The sequence below is a fragment of the Miscanthus floridulus genome, chromosome 18 (genome assembly GCF_019320115.1).
Source record: "Miscanthus floridulus cultivar M001 chromosome 18, ASM1932011v1, whole genome shotgun sequence".
Lineage (NCBI taxonomy): Eukaryota > Viridiplantae > Streptophyta > Magnoliopsida > Poales > Poaceae > Miscanthus > Miscanthus floridulus.
The window spans coordinates 30,646,255-30,659,384 of NC_089597.1; the positions used below are offsets into that span (position 1 = coordinate 30,646,255).

General features: G+C 41.8%; 1 protein-coding gene across 1 annotated transcript; it reads right to left on the reverse strand.

Annotated features, from left to right (window-relative positions):
* Positions 1-867: 867 nt before the first annotated feature.
* On the reverse strand, positions 868-2,056 carry LOC136523595 (serine/threonine-protein phosphatase 7 long form homolog). Its single transcript, XM_066517224.1, has 3 exons — positions 1,871-2,056; positions 1,579-1,787; positions 868-1,057 (listed from the first exon to the last, which is right to left on the reverse strand). The coding sequence occupies exons 1-3, from the start codon at positions 2,054-2,056 to the stop codon at positions 868-870; spliced, it is 585 nt and encodes a 194-aa protein (XP_066373321.1).
* Positions 2,057-13,130: the final 11,074 nt, after the last annotated feature.

The window sequence follows — 13,130 nt, forward strand, 5'->3', positions numbered from 1 at the left end:
AGAGGGAGAAGAAGCTTGAGCGTGCGTGCCGAGCGAAAGAAGCGATGGACGAGAATCCCGATGCCCTAAGGAAGGGAAAGTGGCCTTGTTGCATTCAGTAGTCTCCATGACTTGCTAGTTCTATGGTTTATTCATGAACAATATTGTTTAGTCTTGGACTTTTCATTGTGTTGTCATGTAATGCACTTTAAGTATGGACGTACTTAGGTCATGTACTGCATTATTTCATTTGTCGGCATGTACTTCTAATATTATCGTGTTGTTCACTGTGCCCTAGTATTGGACTTTTTACTGTGTTGTTGTTTTCATTATTTCTAGTTATAATATTCATGTTAATATTCCGGAGTTAGTGAAACGAGTTCACGTACTGCAAATAAAACCTAACGGAGTAGTGCATTACATAATTCGACACCCACAACACATGTGATAGCATGTGAGAACATTTACCAAACAAGGGTACAGAGGTCCTGGACTAAACGTAACACGCCACAGCCTATGTGTTAGCCTCTGTCATGCAAAGTTGCAATTAGTAAGCAAGGTAAAACACTACACATACTAATATTGTGACTGTGTTGGCATCAACTTACTCCTAGAAAGCTGTTGAGTGTGTGCTCGTCCACGCCTGTCCTTGGAAACCGTTCGATGTCAAGCACAGATTGCTTTAGCGCGTTGCCCTGCAAAATAAAACAAATATTATATCGCTATTTGTTGTTTATGGTTATTATAGTGATTGTAGTACAGAAAAGTTTAAAGATCATTTACCATTCGGTCTAAGACAGGTGCTGCCTCCACACGTGTCCCTTGTCGCGTCGCAAGGTCCTAGGACATGTCTTCATCATCTGAAGAGTTAAGGTCGGCGTAGTCGGCTTAGGTCCATTGAGTTTTCAACCTTGTCCGTGTGACACCACGGTACCAAGATAGGTATGTGCGGAAGTTGTATTTGGTGTGTGGCTGGTTGTTTTCGTACAGGTTGTCATGAAGCTGATCCCACACTTCCATGTGCTCATGGTGTAGCGTCTCAAACTCAACCGTCTTCTTCTGTTTCTGATGATCAATCCAGAAAGTGTTCATTGCTTGTGATATACAATTTTAGGAAAAAATATCATCTCCTGACACTTACATTTATATGAATCAATTGGTGATTTAATTATATAATACAGAACTAGATGAACTATTTATGTGAGTCTAAATCTGAATTTATCTGAAAACTAAGCTAGATATGTCATTGTAATCTTAAACGACTGGATACATTTATTTCTGGAGGCAGTTGATATATTCACAATGAAAGGATAGACACAGTGTCACTAGAATGTATAGAGTAAATGTAGATATCATGGCCTCACATCAAAGTGAAAATGGATCCCTCAAATATACTGATGCACATCTTGTTGAGTTTTCATGGCCTCACATCAAAGTGAAAATGTACAAAGTAAAATCAAAGGTGAGATTTATGCAACTGGAGTTCTATCTTGTGCAGGCTACAACAATTGTAATTAGTTATGGCATCAATAAAGCATTTGGTCTTAAACGAAACTAATATATAAAATAGTTATGTAAATGCCACGAAATGTCACTTACTTGTGCAACTCCACGGACGTCGAGAACGGCTCGACTAGCCACTCCTGACTCAAGCCAAACTGGCGTACAACTCTATGTGGAAGGTGATACTCAACAGTGTAGAAGCAGATCAGCGGGCACCTCATCTTGTACAAGTCTTCGTCCGTGCTGCACATGGTGCTTACTCCGAGCTGCACCACCTCTATGTCCTTGTAGGGCTCCCAAGTAACCTGCAAAAGTAAGGCATTGAGGGTCTAAGTTAGAATAGTTATCCTAGATACGTAGTAGACAATAACAAATGCATTTAACTCACCATCAATGGCCTAAGTGTGTCGAGCTCGTTGGCGTATTGGATGCAGGAACGTGCGGTCCCGCTGAAGGGGACTTTGACCTGGTCCCAAAGTTGAGCAACCGTCGGTCGGTGTCGAGGGTTGTTCATTGCGAACCAATCACGAGGAGGTTGCACTATGGGCCGGCCAACTGGTAGATGAGACCACATCCAAAGCTAGAGAAGGTAGACAAACCCGCCTTTGGACGCGCTCTACGAAGTTCAACGACACACCTCGCAGAGGTGGTGGTACAGGAACATCAACACTCTGGAAGCCCAGCTGTAACCCCCTGCAGTGTCACAGCCAGTGAGGCATGGGAGGTACATCCAAGACGAGGTGTCCCCCATCGCGTCAAGGAAGAGAACACACCTAAACAAGTGCAAGATCCAAGCCCTATAGTAGTAGGTAACTGTCTCCTTGTTTGCACCTGCTGGACATTGAGCAAAGTTCCACCTGAGCCAGTTAATAGATACCCCTATGGTGCGGGTACCCATTGCCTCCAGAGGAAGTGGTCTCCCAAGGAAGGCCTCCACTCTGTCTCTCCAACCATCAGGCCTACAGTGCCCGATAACTGGACGGACTCTAACACTCACACCAAGGAACTTCTGAGTATCCTCAAGCGTAACAGTCATCCCTCGACAAGGTAGGTGGAAACTATGAGTTTCCAACCTCCACCTACATAAGCAATGAACGAGTACTATTGTTAGGAGGACATCAAGGACCTAAAAAAAGAACAGGAAAATAAATGATTAGTATTGATAATGGGTGTACCTATCAACCAAAGTTGTGATCGCCGCGGGGTTGATGACAGGTGTTGATATATTTTAATGCACACAGATAAATCCACAAGCACACGGAGACCGCTGTAGCTTTCACCCAAAAGTATTCCAAGTATCGTATCCATAGGGAAACATGTCAGACTAACTACGGTCTAACTTAACAAGGGGTAACGATTAGGTTAAGGGTTAATTTAACTAGGAGTAGCAACAAGGTTAGGATAAATAGGAGAGTAGAGGGGATAACTAAGGGTCTCTAGTTCTGACTTGGGTAAGCTTATGACTTCTACTATTCAACTGGGAACATTACTTAAGGAAAGACACCAGCAGAGGATGCTTTCCTTCGCAACCGCGTGCTACGTGCGCCTATAGACGGGAGGTGGACTACAAAGGATCAACGATGCTATATAGTACGATGCTATATAGTACTGATGTCACACACGCGATCTACCACCGATCTAGAATGCAGGGTGCATCCACGGTTAACCTAAATCTAAGCACCATGCTTACACTTATGTTTAATACTCTACTCCCTCTAGTGCAGGAAAAAGCACTCAAAAGAGTCGTGAACCTAAAGAATAATATAAACAAGATACTTACTTGAATCGGAAGTTGATTACCAGAGAAATCTCAGAAGCAAGCTCAATTAGAACTTGAATCCACCAAGTTACAAGCCGTAGAGAGAGCACCGACAGGCCGACATCTCCTCCAAACTCTTCCCTCACTCTCTATCTCACTATTTGTAATTATAAGACTAAATCCTACAGAGGACTAATCTTCTCTTGATAGCTAGCTCTGATCCTCATGAGGAGAATATGAATTAGGGTTTCAGGATCTGTTTTCTGGATAAATCCTCCTGCAGTCATGAAATCACCAAAGTTCATGGAATTCATTAGTTTAAACCCCTAAACCTTCATTGGTGATTACATTTATGCCCTTATACATGTTTAATTGATGGTTTATAATGGTTGTTAACTACCGTCAACAACAAGCAACCCACGGCGAACCTGATACGATACGACATCCAGGCTAGCCCTCTGTAGCAGAGGCATGTACATGTCATCGTATCGCATCTCCTCGAACTTGTCATGGGTTCGAGGACGAAGAGGGGCCATTTCCTGCAACCATTGCAGTTATTTTATTTAATGCATGAGAAATAAAAGAAATAAAAGGCCACAACAAAAAATTCCAGTCAGTACCTCTCCCTCCGCGGTGCGTCGTCCTCAGTGCTTCTCCTCGTAGTATGGATCTAGGAGGTGGAACGGCTCCATCCTATACAAAAAGAGCAAGCAGTTGTCAATAAATAATAAGATAGCAAAACAAATAAAGTATCATGCATATAGAAATAAACAATTTAACAATTAGTGCACTAACTATTGACCAACAGTATTAGCTAGAATGTAACATGCACCTGACTAAGCGGCCAATGGCATGTATGTGAGTTGTGCCCAAGTCTGCCACATTTGCCACATTGGTTCTGCTTGGGGTCAGTAAGAAAGGGGGTTGCTCTCCCTCGCCTCATTCTACCAGAAACCTGGTCCATGACCATCTTGTGTCTCGTCCTCTTCCTAGTTCCACGTTTGTCCCATGTGTACCTGAATCCGCAATGTATTTTGGACCCGTGTACGGTGCCACTACCCCTCGTCCAGGTAAGGCTCGAAACGGGGAGACCAAGTAAGTACAAGGCTATCAACACTAAACTCCCACGGTATCTTGGTCTCATAGGCAAAGTTACAATGCTGAGATGCTGCAACATAATGAGAACATGAAAAGTGGTACTACCTGGTTCTCCCACATCTGCATGAAAAATTACCAAGTACCACAATATAACTCCTTGATGGCCAAACCTCACCATCAGACGTTGTACCACCCCTTTTCGTGACCTGGTACTTGCCAGTGTTGTGGTCAAAACAATCAATGTCATGTGTGAGAGCCCTTTCCTTTGCCTTCTCAAGATGCATGCTAGGTTTAGGTGCCCATGCCTGATTATTCCTCTGTAGTGCCATTGCTTGAGCATGTCTCTCATTGAACCATGCAACTAGCCTATAGAAGGTGAATGATACAATGGCATTGATGGGCATGGCACGTATACCCTTAAGCACACTATTAAATGACTCGGCCATGTTGCTAGTCTAAAACTCATACCTCCATCCACCATCGTCAAAGGCTCTCATCAATCCTCTCATCCACTACCTACCTTCTGCATTTGTTGCCATTATTAGCTGCTCTAACATCTCCTTAAAGAACAGTACCTCAAGCATGCGAGCAACCTCCTCGAATAGAGGAAAGTTGTCCTTCGTACCATCCTTCCCAAGTAAATTCTCGGCAAGGTGCCGAGTGCACCAATGGTGGTGCAAAGGTGCATACCCCCGGAATCTGCTCCTGTACGGCATTGAGTATGCCCTGGTGTCTATCAGATATGACACCAACCTCCCTACCAGGTCCAATGACATGTATCCGAACAAGCTGCAAGAACTATCCCTAGCTATCTTTGTTCTCCCTCTCCACCAAAGCAAAAGCCAAAAGAACCAATGCGTTGTCTACGTCACAGGAAATGGCTACCAATAGTGTGCCCATGTACTTGCCAAGCAAAAAAGTACCATTAATGGATAACACTACACAACAGTGCCTGAAGGCCTCAACGTACTAGGGAAAGCACCAGAATGTACGAAAGAATATCTGCCTCCCATCCTTCCATTCATTTGACTTCGGGATGTACTCATAATGCATGCCTGGATTAGCTGCTTTCATTGCATTGAACATTACTGGCAACTGCTCGTACCCCTCCTCCCAATCCCCATATATCATCTTCCAGGCCTGTTGCTTTGCCCTCCATGCTTTCCCATACTTTATCTCATAATGAAATATTTTATGAGTCATCTCCATAATTGTCCTGACCTTCAAGTTGGGCTAACCCTTCAATATTGAGTACAGACTTCTAGCAATGAGGGTAGAGGTCAACTATCGATGCTTCTATTTTATATCTTTCTCGGCACAGGTGTGTGGACTAACAATTTTGGTGATCTTGAACTTCCCTGTGGACTTCTGTTTTTGAGCATAGACCCACCAATTGCAATCATCCTACTCGCAAACCACTGTGTAACGGTGCTCCACATAGGAGTGTCTCACCTTGAATGGTCTTTTACGTCTCATAGAATATTCCTGTAACCACCTTCTCAATGTGTGCAAGTCCTTAAAGACCATGCCCTTCTTAATTTCCACATTGTCACCAGCCTCAGGAGCCTCTAGCAACTCGTCATCTCTTCCTTCTCCATAACCAATTTGAGAATGATTGAGGTCGTTGAATTCATGAACTAGTGGATCATGATCAGGACACAAACGTCTGATGAGCTCCATTTCTTGTTCGCTCAAACCTACAACTGGGTGGTCATCATCAGAATCAACGGCTCTTGCTGTGCCATAAGGCTCCTCATCATCCTCAATATTAACATCCACAATGTTAGAGGCTATAAACCCTGGGTCCACATTGGTTGATGGAGGCACAGAAGGACAACCATCATTATCAGGATTGTCTCCTGCATTTAAAGCACCAATATGGATAGAATTGAGAGAAAGAAATGAAATGAAGGAAGAATAAGAAAAGCCAAAGTGTTACTACGTCACTTACTTGGATGATTCTAGGTCAAAGGGATCTCTTGAGGGGCAGCAACAACAACATCGCCACATATTCCAACCTCATTCGGGGCGGATTGAGCATCAGGCACCATAACCACATCTTCCACATACACCTCGCAGTTGGGTAACGGAGGGTCAAAAGGTGCTGGATTCTCCAGTTCTAGCGAGAACCCATGAGGGGGTGAATGCCCATTAGGGGTGAATACTCATGAGGGGTGGGATCATTGGACAACTTCCGCACAACCAAATCTAAACAATGAAACTCATTCTTCATGACAGTTTTGACATATTTGTCCCATTGAGCCTCTGATGCAATTGGGACCAACCGCCTAAAAATTGTCCCTGACCTGCCATGGTGAAGTACCCCCTCAACTAAGATGTCATCTTTATTTGAATTGCATTTAAGCTCATCACGAGCCCTACCAAACAACTAACAAAACAATGGTCGATCATCGAATATCACTGGCACCCTTTGCATTCCAACAAAACTGACATTCCCAAACTCATCTTCCTCCACACTCCCTCAATGATATAGGGTGACTACGTTGTCCATCTATTTGGTATGCACAACACACAAGTTACTAAGGATATAACTAATACGAGTATAACTAAATTACATACATAAATTAGTATCTAAGTGTGTACCTAAATAAATAGGAACCTAACTACCTAACTATCTATCTAACTATATACCTAAATTTGCTAATTACATTTACTACAAGTACTACCTATCTAACTAAATTGTCACCTAAACTAAATAAATTACCTAACTAAATTACATCACTAAAAATAACTAAATTAGCTAGATAAATTATCTCACTATAGAACTAAATTAAATAACTAGCTATATTATCTAAACTATGACAACTAAAAAATGAAATTACTTAAATAAAAAATATCTGTGTAGTTGCTCACTGTCGGTCGAGGGGATGGGGGGAGGGGCGGGGCGACGGCTCCTCCTGGGCGGCCAGTGGGGGAGGGGGCGGCGGCGCCAGGCGCGGTGGCCAGTGGTCCACCGACCGGCGGTACACCGGGGAGAGGCGGGGGCCACCCTTGCCCCGGTATGCGTGGAGGAGGATGGGGTGATGAAAGGTCCTAATGGCTAGAGGGGGGTGAATAGCCTATTAAAAATTTCTACAACAATACTTAGCAAACCGGTTAGACAAATATGAGGCGAAGCGAGTGTTGCACTAGCCTACTAAAAATGCAAGCTACCTACCACAATTCTAGTTTCTATAGTCTCTATCCACACAATGGCTAGTGTGCTCTCAAAGGCTAACTAAAGAGCCACACAAACCAAACTAACAAGCTCTCACGACTAGCTACACTAAAGAGCTTGACAACTAGTTTGCGGTAATGTAAAGAGAGAGAGCAAGATGGTTATACCACCGAGTCAAGGAATGAACTAATCAATCACAGGAATGAAGACCAATCACCTCAGAATCAAATGATGACATAATGATTTTTTACCGAGGTTCACTTGCTTGCCAGCAAGCTAGTCCTCGTTGTGGCGATTCACTCACTTGGATGTTCACGCACTAATTGGCATCACATGCCAAACCCTTAATAGGGTGCCGCACAATCAACACAAGATAAGGATCACACAAGCCACGAGCAATTTACTAGAGTATCTTTTGGCTCTCTGCCAGGGAAAGGTCGGATTCACTCCCAATCTCACAAAGATGATGAATCAATGATGGAGATGAGTGGGAGGGCTTTGTCTAAGCTCACAAGGTTGCTATGTCATTGCAAATGGCCAAGAGAGTGAGCTAGAGCCGGCCAAACTATATTTATAGACACCCCAAACAATAGAGCTGTTGGCTCAATTATTGGGCTGACTGCGGGACGACCGGACGCGTAGGTCGTGTGCAACGGACGCGTCCGATGTGGTGACCAAACGTGTCCAGTCGCTGTGTCTGGTCACAGCCTGACCGCTACGTGTCCCTTTCAAATTGTTTGGCCATTCGCGCCCAATTGCTAATACTACATGATCGGACGCGCCGTTAGAAAATGACCGGACATGGGAGACGCAGCGTCCGGTCGAGTCCAGAGAGCTCCTAGAGCCACATCCGGTGTGGCGTCCGGTCGCTCTCTGCAATTCTACTTTGGGCTAAATCACTTTGACCTAATGCTGAACAGTAACTCATCAGTGTTCGGTCACTCCACTGAGCCAGAGTCCGGTCACTTTCACTTAGTCGCTCACCTCGGGTCCAAATATCAGACGCGCCCGGTCCATATTCCGGACGTGTCCGGTGTGGAGCACGACTAACTCCTTTTCAACTCTATCTTCTTTACCCTTGCTCAAATGTGCTAACCACCAAGTGTATCACCTTGTGCACATGTGTTAGCATATTTTCACAAATGTTTTCAAGGGTGTTAGAACTCCACGAGATCCTAAATGCATATGCAATGAGTTCGAGCATGTAGTGGCACTTTGATAACCGCATTTCGATATGAGTTTCACCCCTCTTAATAGTACATCTATCGATCCTAAATGTGATCATAGTCGCTAAGTGTCTCGATCACTAAACCGAAAAGCTCCTATCAATTTCACCTTTGCCTTGAGATTTTTGTTTTTCTCTTACTTCTTTTCCAAGTCCAAGCACTTGATCATCACCATGGCATCACCATCATCAAGTCATGATCTTCATTTGCTTCACCACTTGGAGTAGTGCTACCAATCTCATAATCACATTGATAAACTAGGTTAGCACTTAGGGTTTCATCAATTCACCAAAACCAAACTTGAGCTTTCAATCTCCCCCTTTTTGGTAATTGATGACAACCCTTACACAAAGATATGAATTGAAATTAAATTGAATCCATGTTGCTTGCCCAAGCATATTTACCATGTGTAAAAGGATATGGACAAGTTTCATGAATCCCAAATGATAGCAATTGCTCCCCCTACATATGTGCTAAGAGTTTGGATTGCAGCTTGCACATATGCTTAGATAGGAAATATAGGAGACAATGTCTACCAAATGATACTAAGGTATAAAAGATGGACATTTGAAGCATGATACTAATCGGTGTGCACCAATATACTATCCTTAGCACCATTAGTAACTAGACATACACAAAAACTAGAATACCCCATGAGATCAACATTAGAAGTAAGGGTCTAGTTTTCATAATATGTGCATGAGTCTAGTTACTTAACCTATGCATGCTAGTTTTTCATTTTATCATTCAAACCTACAACTAGCATATACCACACAAGCATGGATATTGAAATTTAAAACTTGTGCCATGCAAGTAAACATATGAAATGCACATTCAAATGCATCAACTAAGTTTATGAGCTTGCTCCCCCTACTTGTGTGCTTAAAATTTTAATTAATCCCCTTCCTTTGTCATATCTCTCCTCCTATGTCAATTTCTCCCCCTTTGTTATCTTCTCACTATCTTTGTACACTATCTCTCCCCCTTCGTCATCAATAACCACAAAGGTTCAAAATGTAGATAGGTTGAGATTATCAATGTCAATCAATGGGGTGAGGATTATTTTCCCAAATTTGGTTCAATCTAGAATACTTGCCAAAGATATTTAACTCGGTTTGATCCAAGGACAAGCTTTTTCACACCTCCAAATAAGGGTTATCTTGTACCATGTTGAGTTAAACACTTATACCTCATTTTCTAGATCAAACACTAGGTTTACAAGCCCACAAACATGTCATATGCTACCACTAGACCAAATTAAGTATAGAAGCAATAGTGGTGCCATATAAACATCAAAATCATTTGATTTTCATGAATGAGACTATCAAATGTGAAAGATCACTAGATGCACTAAACATGTCCTTAGTAAGAATGTATGCCATGCCAATCTACTTTTACCGTGGATTGCTTGAAGGAGAGACATGCCATATAAGTGGGGAGTGCATCAACACATATTTGAGAAATCCAATATGTTCAACTCATTCCTTAGCTTGCAAAACCTTTTCTCATCTAATGGCTTGGTGAATATATCAGCAAGTTGATCTTCGGTGCCTACACTCTCAATGCAAATGTCCCCTTTTTGTTGGTGATCTCTTATAAAATGGTGGCGGACATTAATGTGCTTTGTTCTTGAATGTTGAACCGGATTGTTGGTTAACTTGATTGCACTCTCATTGTCACATAGCAATGGCACTTTCTTGAACTTGATTCCAAAGTCACTCAAGGTGACCTTCATCCAAAGTATTTGTGCACAACAACTACCGGTGGATATGTATTCGGCTTCGGCGGTTGATAATGCAACACTATTTTTCTTATTTGATGACCATGAAACAAGTGATCTTCCCAACAATTGACATGTGCCCGAGGTGTTCTTCCTTTCAACCTTGCATCCCGCATAATCTGAGTCGGAGTAACCAACTAGCTCAAACTTTGCTCCTTTGGGATACCACAAACCAACATTTTGTGTATGCTTCAAGTACCTCAATATTCTCTTTGTAGCCTTCAAATGACTTTCTCTTGGTGAGGCTTGAAATCTTGCACACATGCATACACTAAACATGACATCTGGCCTTGATGCGATCACATAGAGTAGGCTTCCAATCATAGACCGATATAATTTTTGATCCACCATATTGCCACTTGCATCACAATCCAAGTTGCCATTTGTTCCCATTAGTGTACTAGTGGCTTTGCTATCACTCATGCCAAACTTCTTGAGCATGTCTTTGACGTACTTGCCTTGACTCACAAATGTACCATTCTTCAATTGCTTGATTTGAAGACCAAGGGAGTAACTTAACTCTCCAATCATGGATATTTCAAACTCATTAGCCATAATTTTTCCAAACTCTTCACAAAAGTCTTGATTGGTTGATCCAAATATGATGTCATCAATATAGATTTGCAACACAAATAAGTCTTTGCTAATCTTGTTGATGAAAAGAGTGGTGTCAACCTTGCCCATCATGAACCCTTTAGAGAGTAGGAAGTCCCTCAATCTCTCATACCATACTCTAGGTGCTTGCTTCAAGCCATACAATGCCTTATTCAACTTGTACACATGGTTGGGCTTCTTGTCATCTTCAAAACCAGGAGGTTATTCAATATATACTTCTTCATTGATGTAACCATTGAGAAATGCACTCTTGACATCTGTTTGATAGTGATTGATGTTGTGGGCACAAGCATAGGCTAATAAGATTCTAATTGCTTCCAATCTAGCAACCGGGGTATATGTTTCTCCAAAGTCAAGACCTTCAACTGGTGTATATCCTTGTGCTACCAATCTTGATTTATTCCTTACTACTATCCTATCTTGATCTTGCTTGTTTCTAAAGACCCATTTGGTTCTAATCACATTGTGTCCCTTTGGTCTTTCTACCAATTTCCATACTTGATTTCTTGTGAAGTTATTCAATTCTTCATGCATAGCATTCACCCAATCAACATCCTTCAATGCTTCATCTATCTTCTTTAGTTCAATGTATGACACAAATGAGAAATGCTCATAAGATAAAGCTAATCTTGATCTAGTTTGCACACCTCTTGAAATATCACCAATGATAGTGTCCAATGGATGATCCCTTGTAATATTGGTTGGTTGGAGTATTGGAACTTAATTGCTTGCACTTGCTTGATCATTGGGTTGAGATGATGCACTAGCCGCTTGATCTTGTTCACTATCATGAGAGCCACTTGTACTAGCTTGATTTGTATCATCTTGCACATTTGAGTTAGAGAGCACTTGCACTTGATCATCTTCATCATTATTCATTTGCCTAGGCCTCAATTCACCAACATCCATGTTCTTCATGGCATTTGAAAGTTGAATGCCTCTAACATCTTTCAAGTTCTCATTCTCTTCTTGTGAACCCTTTGTTTTATCAAATTCAACATCATGAACTTCCTCAAGAGTACCACTATCCAAATTCCAAACTCTATATGCTTTGCTTGTAGTGGAATAACCAAGTAGGAATCCTTCATCACATTTCTTGTCAAACTTGCCCAATCTAGTGCCTTTCTTCAAGATATAGCATTTGCAACCAAAAATCCAAAAATATACAATGTTAGGCTTTCTACCATTCAAGAGCTCATATGGTGTCGTTTCTTTCAATGGGTGATAATAAAGGCGGTTGCTACAATAACAAGCCGTCTTGATAGTTTTGGCCCAAAAAGATTGACTCACATTGTACTCACTAAGCATAGACCTTGCCATATCAATGGGTGTTCTATTCTTCCTCTCAACAAGGCCATTTGATTGTGGAGTGTACTTGGCCGAGAATTGATGTCTAATTCCAAATTCATCACACAACTCATCAATTCTAGTGTTCTTGAATTCACTACCATTGTTACTTCTAACTCTCTTGATGGTTGTTTCAAACTCATTGTGAATGCCCTTGATAAATGGTTTGAATGCTACAAATACATCACTCTTGTCCACTAGAAAGAATACCCATGTGTATCTAGTGTAATCATCCACTATCACAAAGCCATATTTGTTTCCATCGATGCTAGTGTATTGTGTTGGCCCAAACAAATCCATATGCAATAACTCAAATGCTTTACTAGTACTCATCAAGCTTTTCTTAGGATGGGTGTTTCCAATTTGTTTGTCGGCTTGATAAGGCTACAAAGCTTATCTTTTTCAAACACTATATCTTTCAAGCCTTTAACCAAGTCATGCTTAACCAATCTATTCAATTGTTTCATTCCAACATGACCAAGCCTTCTATGCCATAACCAACCCATGCTAGACTTAGTGAACAAATATGTAGATAGTTGAGCTTCACTAGCATTGAAATCAACCAAGTATAGATTCTCATATCTAAAGCCCTTGAAGATCAAGTTAGAGCCATCTACACTTATTATCTCTACATCAACTACCCCA

What these genes read in the sequence shown, in the direction of transcription:
- LOC136523595 (XM_066517224.1), bottom strand. Translation starts at nt 2,056, where the DNA reads ATGTGGTCTCATCTACCAGTTGGCCGGCCCATAGTGCAACCTCCTCGT. An exon ending in ACACACTTAGGCCATTGATG is followed by an intron (nt 1,788 to 1,870) that starts GTGAGTTAAATG and finishes TTACTTTTGCAG; the next exon opens with GTTACTTGGGAGCCCTACAA. An exon ending in ACGTCCGTGGAGTTGCACAA is followed by an intron (nt 1,058 to 1,578) that starts GTAAGTGACATT and finishes GAACACTTTCTG; the next exon opens with GATTGATCATCAGAAACAGA.